The following is a 21,985-nucleotide window of genomic DNA, read 5'->3' on the forward strand; positions in this document are numbered from 1 at the left end:
TGAAATTTCTGATTTTCTTTTCCTGATGGAAATCCTGATCGTGTGTACAGGGCTTTAGGCATGGCTATTTATTATTACTTCCCTTGTGTTTCACAGATCTAAAAGCTAAAGAGGAGCCCCAAGAAGACCCCCTACAGAGAACAGGAAAGCCTTTTGGTGGTCTGATTCGTGACATCAAGCGACGTTACCCCCAGTACCTCAGTGACATACGTGATGCTCTGAGCCCGCAGTGTCTGGCTGCTGTTATCTTCATCTACTTTGCTGCCCTCTCCCCTGCCATCACTTTTGGAGGTTTAATGGGTAAGTATGTGATATCCGATGCTGGACATTGTGCCAGCATAATTGGGTAATACACATGGGCATTCTTAGGTTCCTAAAAGCTCCTCTGCCTGTGCACTGAAAATGCTGTGAGGCTTGTAGCATACCATTAGGAAAGTGAGGGGAAGGCTATTTCTTGTCCTCCATAGTATTCCTTCTCTCTTCTCCATTATCTTTTGCTCTTTTCCCTCCATTTCTTCTTTCTGCTCTCTCACGTAGAATTTAGCCACTATTTCCACCACACCTTTCACTAGTCACTAGAACAAGTGTCCCCACTGGACTGAAAGTTCCTTTACTCATTCTGAAAACAATCATAATCTTTTGAATTTCTGTGCTGGGGACAATGGTCACCATGGCAATAGTGACAAATTTAGACCTTGAAGAGCCCGGAGAACTTCAAGTTTGGGGCCCCCCAGCATAGCAATTAAATTATATAACAAATAAAAAATGAAATGAATGCTAAACCTCGTTTATTTTAAATAAATATGTTAGGTTTTTCGAAAATGACACTTGCCTTTTTTGGTTTTCTCAATTTTATTGACTATAAGAATACACATATATTTGGAACTGGCAAGTCATACATCACAGTTATGCATTGCACTACAATATTTGCAAAAAATCTTTCTTCCTGCACTTAGCATCTCCAAAATCTTTAACTAACTCATCAAACTGTGTCATCTTGAGAACACTGCTCTCGACAGCCAGTAGGCACATAGCACTTAGTCTTTCCTGGGTCATTATGGTGCTCAGATAATTCTTTATCATTTAGTGAATGACCTTTCTCCCAAACAACTGGTGACCATCACGCTCAAATATAGTCTAACAGCTACATTACCACCTAGAAAGTTATCGGCAAGCCCTTCATCATGTAATAAAACTGCCTGTTGAGATGGAATGAGGCAATTTTCCCCCTTTGCCCCCTTAAAAATCTGGCACTGCATGGAAAATAGTATATTTAGACCTCCCAAGCAGGAACATAGATAGTTATGCAAAGCCAACAATGGTGTTATCTCTTCTCTACACTATTAAAATCTAGCAACAATAGGCTTCTAGTTTTATATTGCATCTCTGTGGGGTTTATGGAAAATTTCAGGAGATTTCAATTTCAAAAACATCATGTAGATATACCCGTTTCTCCTTCTTTGCAGCTCAGAAAACAGATAGATGGATGGGTGTCCCAGAGCTGATGGTGTCCACAGCTATTCAGGGAATTCTCTTTTGTCTCCTTGGTGCCCAGCCTCTACTTATTCTAGGTTTCTCTGGACCTCTTTTGGTGTTTGAGGAAGCTTATTTTAACGTAAGTTTCATTCTTCATTCTTGATTTTGATATCTAAATCAGTTGAGCACACAGAGCCATATGGAATGTTTGGCCTACCTGTAAGAACATGCAGTATATGAATTGAAAATTGTACATTTTATTTCAAAACTAAAAAAAGACAACGTCAAGCTATTTTATTTGAAGGCATTAGAATGTTTAAATATTCCTTAAAATTTGAAATCGTAATTAATGAACTATATTAACTATATTTAATCCAGACTATAATTTACATTGTGCTTTTGGTTTGCAGGCTATACTAGTACTTATATACTGTACAAGGTAAAAAAAAAATATACTCTGAGGTTATAATCACATACTCAAAATATGTATGATGTTACGGCTTTTCTACAGTATAAGCCTTCTAATTTTCAAAATGTTGACTTCCCAAAGTTCTACCCATGCGCACATTTTAAGGGAAAATATCAATTGTCATTGGTTGCCAATCCTTAATTTTTTTTCCCCTTAGTTCTGTGACAGCCAAGGCATTGAATACATCGTGGGTCGTGTGTGGATTGGATTGTGGCTAATCCTGATTGTTATTATTGTTGTGGCCTGCGAAGGAAGCTTCCTGGTTCGCTTCATCTCCCGATTCACACAGGAGATCTTTTCCTTCCTGATCTCACTCATTTTCATCTATGAGACGTTTTCCAATGTGGCCAAGGTGAGATGGGGGTCTAAATGACATAGGACCAATTTCTAAAAGTTGAACTAAACATTGCTGAAGTAGCTGCTTCACTACTCTACCGAACAAATGCTAGCACCTACACCCAACGCATAGTTCTGTTACCTGATCACCCTTCTATGTTGTGGGTCTACAAGAGCTTACAGGAAAACAGTACTAGCCTTAAGACATAAATATTTTCTTATGTAGTAGCAGGGCTGATCCAGTTTTAACATGAGAAATTTCAGGTCAAAGTGTACACATTTAGGAGCCTTAGAGAGAATGTTCATAGTTCTCCAACTCAATAGACAAGACACCTAAAGGAAATCATCAATGTATCTGCATACTGGACCCCTTAATGTGCCTTTGATAGCTAAGATGCACCCATGTTAAACAGTCCTTTAAGCTCTCTGCCATGCATTATAGACTTAGCAAGAGGGGTTTAAGCAACTACCAGAATGACTACATACTACTGCAATTGTCCTATTACTAAAAAGCAATTGCTGGGGTCCCTCCTAACCTCAACTCAATGACATACAGCTTATTGGACCTATAGTACCAGCTTTTATAGTGTGCTGAATCCCTGTTGAATCCCACTAAATAGGAAACAGGTCCAATTTGTATAAGCATTTTGTACAATATAATACATGATTTATTATTTACAGGAAATATAAAGACATAGGGCCAGATTCACAGAAAAAGTACGCCGGAGTATCTGCTGATACTCCGGCGTACTTTCAAATTTGCCGCGTCGTATCTTTATTTGTAATTCACAAACAAAGATACGACGGCTTTTGGCTAAGATCCGACAGGCGTACGGCTTCGTACGCCTTAGAATGCAATACTTCGGCGACCGCTGGGTGGAGTTTGCGTCGTTTTCCGCGTCGGGTATGCAAATTAGCTGTTTACGGCGATCCACGAAGGTACGCGCGTTCGTCGCATTCTCTTACGTCGGTTTTTCCCGTCGTAAAGTTAAGAGTGCTATTTAGATGGTGTAAAATTACACCATCCATGTTAAAGTATGGCCGTCGTTCCCGCATCAAATTTTAAATTTATTTTTTTTGCGTAAGACGTCCGGGAATACGAAAGTACATTACGCACGTCGCCGTTCAAAAAACACGTCGGGGTGCCGTAATTTTGCGCAAAGCACAGCGGGAAATTTCCTAACGGAGCATGCGCAGAACGTTCGGCGCGGGAACGCGCCTAATTTAAATGGTACACACCCCATTTGAATTAGGCAGGCTTGCGCCGGACGCATTTACGTTACACCGGCGCAAGTTTACAGGCAAGTGCTTTGTGAATCAAGCTGAAATCTTGCGGCGGTGTAACGTAAACGAGATACGTTACGCCGCAGCGCAGGTACCTGAATCTGCCCCATAGTGATTAAATTACATTTTTTTTTTTTTTTACACAGATCTTCATGGCACATCCTCTCATGGAGTCTTATAATGTATCCGTGGTGTTTTTAGCAGACCATCCCCAACCAAACACAGCTCTGCTCTCTCTCGTTCTCATGGGTGGAGCGTTCTTTATCGCCTACTTCCTGCGTCAATTCAAGAACAGCAGCTTCTTCCCTGGCAAGGTAAGGATGGTCCTTAAATATTAAATCGCCAAACTACCTTGTTCTAACAATGGAAAAGCATCTATCCATGATGTGAAACATGTTAGCTTTTTTGTCCCCTATGTCCACTTTTTACCATTGATTGCAGTGTTGCATGATTTTTTGGATGTTATACAGCTTTGGATTTTATCCTTTGTTTATTTTGTTTCAATAAATCGCCTATCAGAGTGCGGCAGTCCAGGAACATTTCTTTTTTACCTTGTTCTAACCTCATTGAACGACACAGGAATGTCATGCAGCTGTTTAAGCTTGCGAATGTTAATTTCTTTATTTTCTCTACTGAAGATTGTGTTTGGGCTTACAGTCTGATTGACTTGTGTGTAAAAATCTTCAATAAAAACCTCTTTATGGAAAAAAATCACCAAACTACCCTAAAAGACCATCCAAAACTGGCATCCCATTGTTGTGTTTATGCCAAATGCTAATAATTACAATTAAAACAACCTAATAATTCAATAATCTGTCCATGTAGGGAACCATTATCCATCAAGTTTTTCCTGATGCTCCTCAATTCTTTGGATATCCAAGAGCTCCAAAATTTAGAACTGGTCTAAACAATCCGAGGACCTCCATTTTCATGATCCTCGAGTTCAAGCTGCCTGAGCCATCAACTTGATAGCAGACTATTCTTTGACTTTTTAGTTCCCCACAGATTCATGATCACACTCATAGGCAGTTTGAATCTCAGTTCAACAAGAACCAGCAATGATTCAAAACCATGTATGGGCAGGCTAAATGTACCCAAGTTATCAATCAATAAACTTGAGTACAACCAGCCGGTGATTTTGACTTGCCGGAAATAGCACCGTCTAAATTGGTGCAACGCTGGCTTTGCGGCGCCGCACTGACTCCCAAAAGTAGTTCCTGTACTACTTTGGCGACTTTGGGTGCGATTTGTATAGAAATCTGTGCAGCAACCCGCACAGATGTCGCTGAAATTGCCCCGAAGTTGGACTGACATGCGGGGATGAAATTGTGCGAGTTCAATCCCGCTGTCGGTGTAAACCTAGGCTATATCTCATTAGGTTTTTAATTGTATCTATCAGCAAGGTAACCAAAATATTTCTCTTTCAGCTGCGTCGTATCATTGGAGACTTTGGTGTCCCTATTGCCATTCTAGCCATGGTGTCAATTGATTTCTTTATTAAAGATACGTACACAAAGGTGAGCCTGTTTCCAGGTAATGTGATATAATATAATGCCATTTGTTCATATTGTAGGAATTTATATAATAATTGCATGTACATACATTGAAAAAAAAACGAAATCATGGTTTTGTGCAATACATATTTTGAGATACTAAAGGAGTATTGATACATTTGATAATGATTTCAACATTGATAAAAGATTGATTTTACCTATTTATGTTATGGTAAAAAAAACAGAGACATTTTAAATTAACCACTAGAGGGAGTTATTGATGACTGAGTGTGGTACTTTTCAATCTCTCTTTATAACTTTCAGATTTCAGATTTCAGTTCAGATTTAAGTCTAAGCTGTTCGAAAAATTTGAGCTTGTGCCTATTTTGACATGAAAATAATAGTTTGTATTCCTTGTGTTTCCAGAAACTGTCCCTTCCCAAGGGTCTTAGTGTTTCCCGTCCTCGGGATCGAGATTGGTTCATCCCACCAATGGGACTAAACAGCACTGCAAATCCTTTCCCTATCTGGATGATGTTTGCCTCTATAGTCCCTGCTTTACTGGTCTTCATTCTCATCTTCATGGAATCCCAGATTACCACGTAAGAAACTAGCAGATCTTGCAGCCAGGTTCTAAAGATGGAAATGGATCTTGTATTGTGGCTTTTCTGCCTGACAGTCAGATCCTTCCTTTAAACCAGGGGTCCTCAAACTTTTTAAACAGGGGGCCGGTTCACTGTCCCTCAGAGTGTTAGAGGGCCGGACTATAAAAAAAACTATGAACAATTTCCTCTGCACACTGCACATATGTTATTTTGAAGTGAAAAAAAAACAAAATGGGAACAAATACAATATTTAAAATAAAGAACAAGTAAAGTTAAACCAACAAACTTACCAGTATTTCAATGGGAACTATGGGCCTGCTTTTGGCTAATGAGCCCCCCCTCACCGTCATTTCAAGCCATCATTGCAAGCCCACCCTCACCGTCATTTCAAGCCATCATTTCATCAAATTATAGTCCTCATTTGTGCATGTGCACCTCATCTATCAACTGATGATCTGTGATGATGTGTGGCAGTTGAAGGCGGTTCATGGAACAAGTCAAATGAATATTCATCTTCTTCCACTTATAGAGAATCGGTGATAGGCTGTGGTGGAGTAGCTATACCATAGTTTAGGGGCGTACCTACAGGGGTCGCAATTGTCACCCGGCCCCATGCTCCAGGGGGCCTGTGCAGCCTGGATAAGAAGGGCGGTGGCATATAGAGGAACCGATCCCTTCCCTCCTGCAGCTGTTAAAAGCCTGCTTTTCCTCCTCTCCCTCCCACAGGCATTCAGCAGCTGCAGGAGGGAGGGGATCATTTCCTTCATATCTCGCCACCCCTGCTGACCCTCCTCTACAGCTTCTTTATGTCTATCTCAACCCCTGTTCTCTCCAGCCTCCCTGTTCTCTCCCCCAGCCCTCGTCATTCCCCGCAGCTCTGCCAGGTTTCCCCCCCTCTCCTCTCACGTGGGCTGCTGCAGGGATCTGTGAGGATGGAGAGCGGGGAAAGTGTCATCTAAATGTGTCATTTACCGGCCCCTTCCTTTTTTGAACAGAGAGTCAGTGATCCTTACCAATCACTGACTTTGTCCATTCATAACAGCAAGATAGTAGACTGTGTTTATTATACTTCAGTTTGTGAATGAATGGGAAGCTCTGTACAGAGCTATTCCTGTCCATTCATTCTATGCTGCTGAGGCTACAGAGATGGAGACTGAGTGTCCTCATTTTCCTTTCTCTGTCTCAAAGGTGGACCATCAGAGGTCTGTTTAGACCCCTGATATCTCACCAAAGCCCCCAACAGAGCTCCTAAAAAAATGTGTTAAAAATAATAAAAAGTAATATTGTAAAAAAACAAAACAAAATCAAAACTACTGACACCAGTGGCGGAACTACCAGGGCTGCAAAGACTGGGCCTTAGTGTTTCACCACCGGGCTCGGAGTGAAGGGTCCCATCCGGGGGTAAGGGGGCCCTTCATTGTTTCTTGAATCGGGGCCCTGAAGGTTCTAGTTACATCTCTGCCCTAGTTTATATGCCACAAACTAGTTCTGGGGCAGCAAAGATCATCGAGTCACTGTCTTCGATGTAGTGCACGTCATTTAAAACAGGGTATAGCCAATTCTTCAAATCATAAGCACATGTGATTTTTAAGGTATACTTAGATGTTAGATGGTCATTGAAAAATCCTGCCAGCCAGGAAGATTTGGCTGAACATATTGGCCCAGATTCTCGTAGATCGGCGTATCTTTGAGCGTGCCTAATTTAAATTTGGAAGATGTGGGCGTGTGTTATGTAAATGTTGTGTAAATGAAGTTGACGCCTGATCTTTCTCTCTGTCCTGTAGGCTCATTGTCAGTAAACCAGAAAGGAAAGCAATTAAAGGCTCTGGATTCCACTTGGATCTCTTGCTGATTGTAGGAATGGGTGGCGTGTGTGCCCTCTTTGGATTACCCTGGCTCAGCGCCACAACGGTGCGTACAGTCAGCCATGCCAATGCTCTCACCATCATGACCAAAGGAGAGAAGCCTCAGATAGAGCGAGTTATCGAGCAAAGAGTCAGCGGACTGCTGGTGGCTCTTCTTGTGGGTAAGTATATTTAATGTGTATCAAATATTGTCTTGGCTAGCAGGTGGATAACAGGGTGGTGTTTTTTTAGTGAGTGTAGGCTAGACGTAGAAAAGTTGTTGGCGTGTCTAGGTCATCTATTACTAAAAGGAACAATGGGGAAACCTTTGGGTTTCCCTAATGGGGAAAATTTCAGCTGCCTATATGTCTGGATCTACATTTTTATCGTATGTTTAGCTTTTATTGCCTTCATTCGTTTTATTTCTATATTTTCATACATAGCTTTTGATATCAAATTATTTATCAAGATCATGCTTTGAATATCTTTATTAGGGTAATGTCCAGAGATGGCATCTGCATCAAGGAGTTTGTTGGACTTGTATTTTTTTTTTTTTTATGTGCATGCAAGATGGGATTTATGTATATTTAATCATAATGCATGCATTGCCCTCCTCTGACTGTCATAAACTACATTCTGCCTGGAGCTACAGAGTGACCTCTCGCTCCTTCCTCTCTGACAAAGACTTTCAAACAAGACAGGCTGAAATTCCCCTTGAGGGTGTACAGATATATAGGAAACACAAAATAGAAACTGGGTCAGAAAAAGACGTAAAGGACACACAATGGGATGTGAACCGGCAGGAACTTATAGGTAGATTCAGGTAGGGGCGCGCTAATTTGCGGCGGCGTAGCCTAGCGTGTTTACACTACGCCGCCTTAAGTAAGAGAGGCAAGTACATGATTCTCAAAGCACTTACCTCCTTACTTAGGTCGGCGTAGTGTAAACGCGGCGGGCGTAAGGGCGCCTAATTCAAATGGGTTGGAGGGGGGCGTGTTTAATGGCAATGAGGCTTGACCTCACGTTTTTGACGTTTTTTGGCTACTGCGCATGCGCCGGGCGCCTACATTTCCCAGTGCGCATTGCGGCTAAGTACGCCATACGGGCCTATTGATTTTGACGTGGACGTAAACTACATAAATCCCGATTTGCGGACGACTTACGCAAACGACGTAAAAATTTCGAATTTCGCGGCGGGAACGGCGGCCATACTTGACATTACTATTCCACTAGGGCCTAGCTCTAACTTTACGCGGCCTATCTCTTACGTAAACGGCGTAAAAGTACTGCGTCGGCCTGGCGTACGTTCGTGAATCGGCGTATCCCCTCATTTACATATTCTACGCCGACCGCAATGGAAGCGCCACCTAGCGGCCATCCAAAATATTGCAATCTAAGATAGGACGGCGCAAGCCGTCGTATCTTAGATATGTTTAAGCGTATCTCTGTTTGAAACATAGGTCGGCTTAGATTCTGAGTTAGGTCGGCTTATCTACTGATAAGCCGGCCTAACTCTACCTGAATCTACCTAATAGTGTAGTTGCAGAGAAGCATGGAGAATAGTAGGTGCCAACATTTTATAATAATTTTTTTCACGCTAGTCCCACAATTCTTGGAGGACCATGAAAAATAATTTAAACGCAGCAAGCAAAGGACCAAATAATCCAAGAACCAGGAGCGTTTCACTGCTGCTTTTTTTTTATAACATTATGTAGAATGCACAAGGAAAATAAGTAATTCCCCCTACTGTGCCCCAGAGTAGCCAGAGATGCAAATCCAGGAAATCCAAAGCCCCTTTGGGGCCCAGTCTAAGATTGCTTTCATATTGCTAGTGAAACCTTAAACTTCCATAACTGTGAGCACAAAACCCCTTCCCTCGCATCAAAACCCACACACCTTCCAACTCCCCGTACAATAAAAGTGCTTTGCTGGCCAATAATGGCATTTTGATTGGTCTGTAGCCAACTCATGAGCAGGACTTGGCATCACGATGGGGGCTTAGGTCCAAAATGAAGGCCTCACTAGAAAACTATAAGCAATCTAAGATGGGGCACCAAAGATGTTTTTCTGGTCAAAGCAAATAACCGTAATAACTTTTTAGTGTTGTTTTTTTCAGAATGTATAATAGGTTCACGTTAACCACTTTAATACCGGGCACTTTCACCCCCTTCCTGCCCAGGGCAATTTTCAGCTTTCAGTGCTTTTGCATTGTGAATGACAATTGCGCAGTCATACAACAATTTACCAAAATTGTATTTTTAGCATTTTTGTCAGAGAGACCTTTCTTTTGGTGGTATTTGATCACCACTGGGTTTATTATTTTTTGCTAAAAAATAAATGTTTTTCTTAGCCTCTGCTATAAAATTTAGCAAATAAGTATTTTTTCTTCTTCACTGATGTGCGCTGATGGGCACTGATGAGGCTGCACTGATGTGCGCTGATGAGGCTGCATTGATGGGCACTGATGAGACTGCACTCAGGGCCGCCATCAGGAATTTTGGGGCCCCTTACACAGCTTGAGGCATGGGCCTCCTGGAGCAGAGATCTGGGGGGTGCCACGAACTGAGAAGCAACGGGGTGTCGCGAATTGAGAAGCGGGAGGGCGCGAACTGAGAAGCGGGGGGTGTCGCAAATTGAAAAGCGGGAGGGCGCGAATTGAGAAGCTGGGGGATTGCCACGAATTGAGCCACGGGGAGGGCCACCGCCGCAAATTGAGGTAGAAGGGACTGATAAAAAAAAACGTAAAGAAAAGGGGGGTTCCAGCCGGGCCCCTGAGGATCATCGGGCCCCTTACAGGTGTACTGCCTCTACCCCCCTGATGGTGGCCCTGACTGCACTGATTAGGACTGATGGGGCTGCACTGATAATCAGGGCACGGATGATCCATGCGCTTATTATCAGTGTAAAACTTGTACTCATTCTGCCCTATCAGACTTGCTTGTTATCAGCTCTCCTTTCCTCATACAGAGACAGCATGTAAGGAAAGCAATGCCGATAACCAGCAAGTCTGTTTACATGTGACCAGCTGGGACTGGACATAGCTAATCACATGGTAAAAGGCCGATGTGTTTGGGCCTTTACCCTGATCTGTTATCAGCTGTGTCTAAATGTCACAGAGCGTGTCCCAGTGGGTTCGCAGGAGGCACGCACGTGGGAGGACGTTCATGGACATCGTCCCAGACCTGGAGAGCTGCGCTGTAGCTGTCTTTTGGCTATAGCTTAGACAGAAACTGGTTAAAATGAAGCTGTGGCCAGGCTATGGATTTTTTCACATTTTTAACAATGAGTAACTGAGCTTTAAAACAAGCCCTCATTGTACTCTGTAGCTACAGCCACTGTGAAGCAATTCATTCTCAAAATCAACAGCAGGAGCACTGAAGCCAAATCAGCTGCCCCTCCCAGATAAAACTTAGCAGATCAGCTTCCCCTAGTCCCCTCTCCCAGCCTAAGGCCCCGTACAGACGACCAAACATGTCTGCTGAAACTGGTCTGCGGGCCAGTTTCAGCAGACATGTTCGGTCGTGTGTAGGCCCGAGCGTGCAGGATTCCAGCAAACATTTGCCCGCCGGGCCTTTTCCCAGCGGACAAATATTCCTGGACTTGTTTTAAAACAGTCCGCTGGAATCCTGCCCGCTCGGACATGTTCGGTCGTCTGTACAGACCTACCGTACATGTCCGAGCGCCCGCCATCCCTCGCATGCGTCGAATGACTTCGACGCATGCGTGGAAGCATTTTACTGGCAGGCCCGCTCACGTCGCCGCGTCATTGTCACGGCGACACCGCGTCATCGACGCGGCGACACCGCGGACACGCCCCGCGTATTGTTTACGCGCGGCTTTCTGTACGATGGTTAGTACAGCCATCGTACAGAAAGCCCCGGGCAGACATGTGCGGTGAAAACGGTCCGGCGGACCGGTTTCATCGTACATGTTTGCTGGTGTGTACACGGCCTAAGGGGGAGCAGAGGAAGTTGAACTACTGAAAAAACTATGACTTCAGTGCTCCTGAACATTGGGGGTGAATGGCTCCACAGTGTCTGCGGCTACAGAGGTCAATGTGGGCTTGTTTTAAAGTTTGTATACTGCATGTGAAAGTGTATGTAAACTCAAAGAATGAATTTATTTTATTTGCTTGATTTTGATCTGCTCAAATTACCATTTAAATCATCTTGTTATACCTGTTTGATAAGTGCAAAAAAATCATGCTAGTACTGCCAGAGATCCCTGTCAACCGATAACCTCCTGAGTTCTTTGCTTGCACTTCATTTTTATCAGATACATAGTAAGTCAGGTTGAAAAAGGACACAAGTCCACCCAGAGACACAAGTTCTTCTAGATTCCAAGCAATCTCTCAGGACTGATACTACTACTCATAGTAGGGGGCGCTCTGTAGTCCTGTCTTAGGGTGCTCCTCGCATTATGGTGAGAAAGCATTGTCACCCTAGAATAGGAAGCCACCACTAAGGACTGGTAAGCTCTGTTGATGAGTTTAGGTACATGTTAAAATGTATACTAGGGATGAGCTTCGAGTCGAACTCATGTTCGACTCGAACATTGCCTGTTCGACTGTTCGGCGAACAACGAAAATTTGGGGTGTTCACGGCAAATTCGAAAAGCTGTTAAAGTCTATGGGAGAAATCTAAAGTGCTAATTTTAAAGGCTAATATGCAAGTTATTGTCCTAAAAAGTGTTTGGGGCCCTGCCCCAGGGGACATGTATCAATGCAAAAAAAAGTTTTAAAAACAGCATTTTTTTTCGGGAGCAGTGAATTTAATAATGCTTAGAATGGAACAATGAAAGTGAAATATTCCTTTAAATTTTCGTACCTAGGGGGGCTGTAAAGTTAGCATGTGAAATACTGCATGTTTCCCGTACTTAGAACTGTCACTGCACAAAGTGTCATTTCTGAAAGAAAAAAAGTAATTTAAAACCAGACTTGTGGCTATAATGAATTGTCGGCTCCCGGCAATTCAGAGAGAATTCATTCATTAAAAAAAAAAAAAAAAAAATGACGTGGGGGTTCCCCCTAAATATCCATTCCAGACCCTTCAGGTCTGGTGTGGATTTTAAAGGGAACTCCACCCCAAATTTTTTTTTAAATGGGTGGAGTTCCCCCAAAAATCCACACAGACCCCTTATCAGAGCATGTAACCTGGCCGGCCGCATAAAAGAGGGGGGGACAGAGTGCGACCCCCCCTCTCCTGAACCGTACCAGGCCACATGCCCTCAACATGGGGAGGATGTTCCCATGTTGATGGGGACAAGGGCCTCATCCCCACAACCCTGGCCGTTGGTTGTGGGGGTCTGCGGGCGGGGGGCTTATCAGAATCTGGAAGACCCCTTTAACAAAGGGGACCCCCAGATTCTGGCCCCCCCTATGTGAATTGGTAATGGGGTACCCCTACCATTTCACGAAGGAAGTGTAAAATGTTGTAAAAAACACACACACACACCTTTAAAATTAGCACTTTAGATTTCAAATGTTCGAGTCCCAGAGACTTTAATAGGGTTCTAAAGTTCACACGAACATTTGGTGTGTTCGCAGGTTCTGGTGCGAACCGAACAGGGGGGTGTTCGGCTCATCCCTAATGTATACACTTGAAGTCACATGATTGCTCAAGACCCAGAGAATCAACTTGCTTATCTATAGTGGAAACAATAGATTTTAGATACGTACCTTAAATGAAACAAGATTCCATGGCATAGAAAAGTAATCTGCATACATACTTGCCTAATATAAGTCTTAACATTTGAATTTTCTCAATTGCAAACTTCAATTTCTTTGCAGGTCTCTCAATTCTAATGGAACCAGTTCTGTCCCTCATCCCACTGCCCGTTCTGTTTGGTATCTTTTTGTACATGGGTGTCACCTCTCTGAATGGAATACAGCTGTTTGACCGGATCATGCTTACTCTAAAGCCTCCTAAATATCACCCCAAGGAGTCCTATGTCACTCGGGTAAGTGCTGGCAGAGATTGATAGGCAAAGGGGACATAGGGCAGTTATAATGGGAAGGGGAATAGTGAAGGTTAATGAAAAAGGATGATAAACACAGCAAAAAATTTGAAGATTCATAATGGTAATGAGAAAGAATAAAATGATAGGTAAAAACAGTAAAATTAAAAGAAAAAAAAAATATATATATATATAAGGGACAGTTGCAAAACATTTGAATATGCCTTCAAAATCCATTCAGCAAAATTTAAAAAAGTTCGACATTTCATCCTTGAGCTTCCATATAATGACATTACATTCGCAAGATGGGAGGCTAAAGCAGGGGCAAGGCCAGGAAAAGAGGTGGGCAGGAGGGGAAGCTGTCCCCTGGGCGCAAGTATTTATGGGGGGCACCTTCCTTCTGTTGCAAGGCTAACAGGTGCAATTACAGCAGCGATATCCTCTAAGCTTGCAAAGCATAAATGGCGCAGTTTGACATCTTTGCCCTTGGGCACTGGATGCAGCACTGAGCAGTCTAATGTGTAGCAGACATTTGTGATCACAGTCAGGGAGCACACAGGGGAACCCGGGAAGTAGAAAGAAGAGGAATAAGGACAGAAGGGGTGACGGGGTGGAATATATTGGTACCGATCCCCTGTATTTTTCTCCTGTGGCAGCTCAATGTCAACGAGAGGGAGAGAAGGAGAAGCCTACCTTCAGCTGCTGCAGGAGTAAGGCTCCGTACACACGACCGAACATGTCTGCTGAAACTGGTCCGCAGACCAGTTTCAGCGGACATGTCCGGTCGTCTGTACGTTCGACCGGACAATTTTCCGGCGGATCGGACAGGTTTCCAGCGGACAAATGTTTCTTAGCATGCTAAGAAACATGTCCGCTGGAAGCCTGTCCGTCGGACATGTTCGGTCGTCTGTACGACTCACCGGACATGTCCGCTCGGCCGAAAGCCCTCGCATGCGTCGAAGTGATTCGAAGCATGCGTGGAAGCATTGACCTTCCAGGGCCGCGCACGTCGCCGCGTCATCGTCGCGGCGACGGAGCGGCCACGTCACCGCGTATCGTGTCCACGCGGATTTTGGTTTGATGGTGTGTACAACCATCAGACCAAAATCCGGCAGCGGACATGTCCGAGGAAAACGGTCCGGCGGACCGTTTTCATCGGATAGTCCGTCCGTGTGTACGAGGCCTAAAACACAGGGGATTGGTACCAATATATGCCACCCCTTGCCAACCCCAGGATTAGGGTGTGCCCAGGCACACCTACCACACCCCTTGCACCTGCCTATGTCTCTGAGCCAGCATCTCAGTCCAGGTTGTTGTCCTTGTATGATGCCTACACAAAGATGGATCCATCCTTTCAGAAAGAGAAGCAGATGAATGGGGAGTACTGTGATCTCTGAGATGTAAATGTTAAATTACACTTTTTACGTTGTGTACATACACATATGATGAAAAAATATTTCTGATGCTAGGTCTGTTTTAATGCTTGGCTGTGGGTTCTCTTCCTGAAAGTGATTTTGGCATTTTGTTCACTCTTTCCTCTAGGTAAAGACTTGGCGCATGCACGTCTTCACTCTGATTCAGATGTTATGCCTGGTGGGGCTGTTTGCAGTAATGTTAACCCCTGCTTCTCTGGCTTTGCCCTTCCTCCTCATCCTCACTGTGCCACTCCGAAAATTCCTTCTTCCCGTAATCTTTACTGCCCTGGAACTCAAGTGTGTAAGTATTACAGATAACTCCTAGAAGCTTTTTGGTTGTTTGGGAGCCAATGCTTTACATAAATAGTAATGGATACAAGGGAACGACTACAAACGTATCAAACTTTTACTACGAAGCCCAGCAAAACACAGTGCTCGGCATAGACTCACTGTGTAATAATATATTCTAAATCGGTGCTACTCAACCTTAGTAAAATCAGGGCCTGGTAAATTTTTCTTAACTGTTCAATGCCCCAACAATGAATGAAAATTGGGATAGTGATCATTAGGAAGAATAGTCCTTCATAATATTGTTGTCAGTGGGATAGCGGACCTAAGGATAAATAGACCTTCAGGTCACTGGTGTCAGTGGGATAGTGGGCCCAAGAATAAATAGTCCTTCAGATCACTGGTGTCAGTGGGATAGTGGGCTCCAAGAATAAATAGTCCTTCAGATCACTGGTGTCAGTGGGATAGTGGGCCCAAGAATAAATAGTCCTTCAGATCACTGGTGTCAGTGGGATAGTGGGCCCAAGAATAAATAGTCCTTCAGATCACTGGTGTCAGTGGGATAGTGGGCCCAAGGATAAAAAGTCCATCAAATTATTGGTGTCAATGGGATAGTAGGCCCCAGGGAACAATGGTTCTTCAAATTTTTGGTGTCAGTGGGTATAGTGAACCTCAGGGAAGAATAGTCCTTCGAATCTTTGGTGTCAGTGGGATAGTAAACATCAAGGAAGAATATTCCTTCAATTAATTTTTGTCAGTGGGATAGTGGGCCCAAGGATAAATAGTCTATCAAATCATTGGTGTCAGTGGAATAGCGGACCCAAGTATAAATAGTCCATCAACTCATTGGGATAGTGGGCACCAGGGAACAATGGTCCTTCAAATTTTTGGTGTCAGTGGGGTACGGTGAACCTCAGGGAAGAAAAGTCCTTCAATTCATTGGTGTCAGTGGGATAGTGAGCCCAGGGATAAATAGTCCCTCACATCATTGGTGTCAGTGGGATAGTGAACATCAGGGAAGAATAGTCCTTCATATCAGTGGGATAGTGGACCCAAGCATAAATAGTCCTTCAAATTATTGGTGTCAGTGGTTATAGTAGACCTCAAGGAACAATAGCCCTTTCAAATCATTTGTGTCAGTGGGTATAGTACACCTCAGGGAAGAATACTCCTGTAAATCATTGGTGTCAGTAGGATAGAAGGCCCCAGGGGCAGGGGCTGCAGCCCAGTGGATGAGAAATATTGTTCTAGATCAGCAGGATTTCCCATCATATTCATATGTCATCGAAACAAAATATACCTCTACCATGGTTGTACAGACCATGGACCACTTTAACCAGATAGGTGGTATGTACCACAAATGTGTGTGTGATGGGAGGGGGGCTGTAAATAAAGAGATACACATATACAGATGGGAACTTATGAAGAATTGTTCAGCTGAGAATATTATTTACAGAAGAATCAAGAGATCACCAGGTAATCTTTTATATTTCATGAGACTTCTTTACCTGGAGCACAGACGTTATATTCTCTGTGCTTCTTTTCTCTGGTGATTAGTACCTGGCTACTAAGCTACAATATCTCCCGTGTGACTTGGGCCTAAGCCCTACTGAATTAGAGGAACCTGCTGCTTTGCACGGGTTCTGCCTTAGCGGCAATGACACATAGGCAGTCTTGTCACTGGTGGGAAGTTATGATGAGCTTGGGTTTGCTTTGAACCCAAGTTCAGTCAAACCCAGAAGTAAGATGTCAATGCTGGGCCAGGACTAGGAAATTCCCCGCCATTCAGCTGCAGGAACACAAAGGGGCAGTGATTTTTCACAGCAACATTGGTCTAATATAGCCACATGATAAATGCTGTGTTAAATCAATGACCTAATATGGCCAACAATGTCATGAGCATCCAAACTCCTTTATGTATGGGCAATTGCAGATTGGGAATCCACTAGGGTGACCACATTTCCAAACTACCATTCAGGGACACCATCCCTTCCCAAAAATCAGCTTGTGCTGTAACGAATCACAGCACAGTGATTTGACACAAGAGGTGGGATTTCTGATTTCTCCAATCACAAGCAGGGGGCGGGATTGCGCTGCTCCAGGCATTCCCGGCCAGGACAAGTACTGTCAGTGAGTAAAGCGGTGATGTGGCGGCCATTTTTGGGGGTATTAGATTGGCTGTGTCAGTTTCATTCTGGGACACTGTATTGTCCTGCAATGAAGGTGCCCGGGACAGACCTGCAAAATGCGGTACTGCCCCAGGCAATCCGGGACACATGGTCACCCTAGAATCCACTGACTTTTAGTTCATTGGCCTGGCACTGACAGCTCCAAGTTTGGGCAAATTTGGGTTTGGGCCAAAACTGGAGCTGAACCCAAGCTCATCACAAGTGGCAAAACATCAGCTCAGCCATTTATTTGGCATCTCGTCCTCACTAGCCAAAATGTTACAGAGTTTATTGAGGGAGCATTGATGGAGTGGCCTCTTGTTGGGTTGGCCACCAAGAAAATGATGGAATGGTCTCTCTGCTCTCACAGGATTGCGTGACAGTGATAGTGTGACATGGCCGAGGTCTCTGAAGCAAATATAGACTTATGCGTTTAGTTGAGGGTAGGATTAAAGAGTATCTGTCATTTGGACCACTTAGGTCATGATGCATTCCATGATAGACATGTGCATTCGTTTTCGTCCGAATTTCTGGTATTTTTGCGTTCATTTTAACAAACGATAATGAACACGCAGAATCCGAAATCCGAAAGATCTGACATAAAAAAATGCTTTATTTTCATTTTGTTGCAACAACAGTTCGATATAGATAAAAGATTCGACATTACGGTGACAATAGCGATCTGTGTCTATCGAACCTGCGGTTGAATGTGCCTAACCTAACTCTATTAGTCCAAGATTATTCGACATAGAGAGAAAGGATTCGACGAAGCAGCTAAAAACATACGATCGCTGTGAGCGTACATTTAGCCCAAAGGCTCTAGAAGAATTCTAATGTTAGTTGACTAGTAATAATAATTAATAAATATAATTATTACTAGTCATACAACATTAAAATTCTACTATAGCTTGTGGGAGGAGCATTCGACCGGAAATGTACAATTGCGGCATCGTACATTTTAGCTGCTTCGTCGAATCTTCTTAGAACATTCCACAGATACCATAATCCTTCAATCGACAAATTCGACCTTAATTCGGATTTTCAGACGAATGCATTCTTTAACGAAATAAAATAAATAAAAACGAATTTTGGGAGTAACTAAATACCGTATTTATCGGCGTATACCGCGCACTTTTTTTCCCCTTAAAAAAGGGCAAAATCGTGGGTGCGCGATATACGCCGATACCCGATTCCCGCGCTGTGTTTGAACGCCGCCGCCGACATATACCGAGCGCAGTACACTCGGCCAGGCTCGGCTCCGCTCACGGTCACGCCCTGTGCCGCCTCCTAGCCTTTATGCGAGAGGAGCCAAGCGTGCCCGAGTGTACTGCGCTCGGTATATGTCGGCGGCGGTGTTCAAACACAGCGCGGGAAGCGGGGATCGGCTCAAAAACAGCGTGGGAGAAGCGGGGAGGACACCACCGAGGCCGCAGACGGACGCCGGACCGGACAAGGCAACCGATGGATGCCGGGCAAGACACAGACGAGGGGCATTGAAACTGGAAGTATTTTCTTTTTTTCCTAAAATTTCCCTTCCAGGTTGGGGGTGCGCGCTATACGCCGGGGCGCGCTATACGAAGATAAATACGGTAAATTTATTTTTCGGAGGAAACCGAAATTCCAAAACGAAATATTTCAGTGTGCACATGTCTATTCCATGATATGGTACTGACTTGTAGTATCCGCCAAACATGAGACAGAGGCAGATATTTATGTATCCCAAGTGTGAATTGAATCCATCAATTAGTGATTGACATACAGGAGACCTCCACCAACGAGTAACACAGACCCTTACCAGAGTCTCAGATCTCTATGAGATCAAAAACAGCATGACTGTGCAGACATCCACTGTCACGGTAGGAATGAATTTGATCAACCATCCAGTTGTATTAAGGTAAATATAGAGTTAATCCCCCGTATGACCACCAGGTATGTCACTCCGGAACATAGAGAGAAATCAGGAAACAGCCCATAGTGTGAAACCGTTTAAAGATTTAATGGGTAAAAGTAGATTATGCACTTACAGCATTGTAGAAATGTAAAAGCATCGGATAAAAACAGCCGGCGTGTGCCCGTATCCTGCGGGTCCTCACACGTGTAACGCAGTGACGTCAGAGCGCCACCTCCCGACGTTTCGTCACAAAAGGGACTTGTTTACGGAATACAAAGAGACCCGGGATCATGCATAATATAATGATTTTCTTCTTGTTTAACATTTTTCATCTTGCACTTTTTCAGTTGGACGCAGACGACGCCTCCGTCAATTTGGATGATGAAGATGGTCATGATGTCTACCATGAAGTGCAAATGCCTGTTTAAATTCTCTCTATCTATCTCAAAATCTATATGTAACACTGCCAACAGAGTTAAACAAAAAAAATGCATTTTGCTAAAAGTTAATATTCAAAGCCAGTGAACAACAAGGTATTATGAAGCTATGAATTTTGAATCAATGCAAACTATTAAGTTTCTGAAGTTTTTTTTATCATTTATATTTTTATTATGTGCTATGTGCTCACAGCACTATCTTTCCAACCTTATTCAGAAAAAAAGACAAAAAAATGTATTTTTACATTATAAAACGTATTTTTTTCTGTGTATTTTAACATAGAGAACCCTTTTGATTAAGGTAATAGCGCTCCATCTTGTTTTACCTTTTCAGATGATTTCTTTTTGTGCTAAGCCCTAGCTTTTTTTATACTATCTGCTTTGCTTTAAGAAAAAAAAACAAAAAACAAAAAAAAACACTGTAAATATTCATTTAATATAATATATTTAGATAGAAATAATATATTTTACAGTCCAAGTTTGAAATACATGTTTATATATTTGTATCTGATTTAATAAATTAAAATTTTTAATCAGAAACGTCTCATAGGAAAAAGTGCCATTTTCTTCTTAAATTGGCCAATCAAGTCATAGTCTGATTGCACAATCTAGTAATTTTATGTTTAAATAGTCAAAAACTAAAATATTTGAAGTCCAATTAAACTCTGTTTAATAAATTATTATTTTCCAGGTACATTGGAACAAAAGGTATGCAAAGTTATACACTTGGGGGTAGATTCAGGTACAGCTGCGCGCTCCTTACGGAGGCGCAGTGTACCCTTTTTACCCTGCGCCTACGCAAATTATTTGCGCTACGCTTCATTCATGAAGCAGTAGCCACGTAATTTGCATGGGCGCTCTTCAAAAATGCCCTGCGTAAGGGCGCCTAATGTAAATGATCCCATAGGGGGCGGGAATCATTTAAATTAGGCGCGTTCCCGCGGCGAGCGTAGAGCGCATGATCCGTCGGGAAACTTTCCCGACGTGCATTGCGGTAAATGACGTCGCAAGGACGTCATTTGCTTCAAAGTGAACGTGAATGGCGTCCAGCGCCATTCACGATTCACTTACGCAAACTACGTAAATTTCAAATTTCACGACACGGGAACGACGGGTATACGTAGCATTGGCTGCCCCTGCTAATAGCATGGGCAGCCTTACGCAAAAACCGCCGTACGCAAACTACGTAAACTGCGTACGCAGGGCTCGCGTAACGTTGTGAATCGGCGTTAGTATGCAATTTGCATACTATACGCTGACCACAACATGAACGCCACCTAGCGGCCTGCGTAAGAATGCAGCCTAAGATATGAGGGCATAAGAGCCTTATGCCACGCATATCTTAGGCTGCAGTCGGCGTAACGAGCTCTCTGAATCAGGAGAAGTCGTTACGCCGGGGCAAGTAAGCAATTGCGCTGCGTAACTATGGTTACGCAGGCGCAATTGCTCTTTGAATCTGGGCCACGGTTTTATTTAGAAAGCAGCCACATCCTAAGTAGAAAAGCCTGTCCCCTGACAGAATGCTGCACAGAAGGATCCTCAGCCTCAGTGTGGGAGCAGTGGTCTCTCTGCAGGGGTCTTACATGCCCCCTAATGCAAAGCTTACACTCCCTGCTGAAGGGACACAGCAGACCTCTGTAGAGAGGCCACTGCTTCCACACAAGGATTAACTCCTCTTCTCTACAGCGTGCTGGCAGGAGATAGGCTTTTCTACTCAAGCTGTGGCTGCTTTCTAAAAAAAACTAAACTGCAATACCTAGCACACCCTTTTGTTTTGATGTACCCGGAATGCATTCAGCGTAGAGAAAAAACATAGAGAAATGAAAAGGTTAATTATCTCCAAATATCCTGGTCACCCCTCCAGATCCCAGGTGCACATAGTGACCGTGACGGCCCGTGCTGATGGTGTAGTGGTCTGTACATCATATACTGCAATTCACACCCCCGGGAGTGAGTATCCATCATAATATACTCTTCATAACTCTTATATTGCTAGGTACTCACTGGTGACCATGCTGACCAATGAGAAGTACTTTTTTTTTTCAGGGATGCCTTACCGGAAAAAGAAGCCTCAGGTGTACTATGGTCACGTGGCTGTGCTCACCAATGATCACTTCCCATCACAAACATTATGATGGGAAGTGATCATTGGTGAGCACAGCCACGTCACCATAGTACACCTGAGGCTTTTTTTTCCGGTAAGCTGTCCCTGTAAAAAAAAAAGTGCTTCTCATTGGTCAGCATGGTCACCAGTGAGCACCTAGCATTATGATGCCTAGTACACACGATCGGTTTTCCCGACGGTCAAAAGACCGCCGGTAAAA

General features: G+C 43.5%; 1 protein-coding gene across 3 annotated transcripts in view; it reads left to right on the forward strand.

Annotated features, from left to right (window-relative positions):
• The window catches only part of SLC4A1 (solute carrier family 4 member 1 (Diego blood group)), a 103,013-nt gene extending 82,946 nt beyond the window's left edge, over window positions 1–20,067 (forward strand). For all 3 annotated transcript variants that reach the window (XM_040330533.1, XM_040330534.1, XM_040330535.1), the window contains 10 exons: window positions 97–300; window positions 1,467–1,615; window positions 2,103–2,297; window positions 3,712–3,879; window positions 4,993–5,082; window positions 5,485–5,660; window positions 7,448–7,689; window positions 13,296–13,465; window positions 15,005–15,178; window positions 19,572–20,067. In XM_040330533.1, the coding sequence (XP_040186467.1) occupies window positions 97–300; window positions 1,467–1,615; window positions 2,103–2,297; window positions 3,712–3,879; window positions 4,993–5,082; window positions 5,485–5,660; window positions 7,448–7,689; window positions 13,296–13,465; window positions 15,005–15,178; window positions 19,572–19,652 (1,649 nt within the window). In that variant the 3' untranslated portion in view covers window positions 19,653–20,067. The remainder of the gene's footprint in view (window positions 1–96; window positions 301–1,466; window positions 1,616–2,102; window positions 2,298–3,711; window positions 3,880–4,992; window positions 5,083–5,484; window positions 5,661–7,447; window positions 7,690–13,295; window positions 13,466–15,004; window positions 15,179–19,571) is intronic.
• Window positions 20,068–21,985: the final 1,918 nt, after the last annotated feature.

This window comes from Rana temporaria, chromosome 12 (assembly GCF_905171775.1).
Source record: "Rana temporaria chromosome 12, aRanTem1.1, whole genome shotgun sequence".
Lineage (NCBI taxonomy): Eukaryota > Metazoa > Chordata > Amphibia > Anura > Ranidae > Rana > Rana temporaria.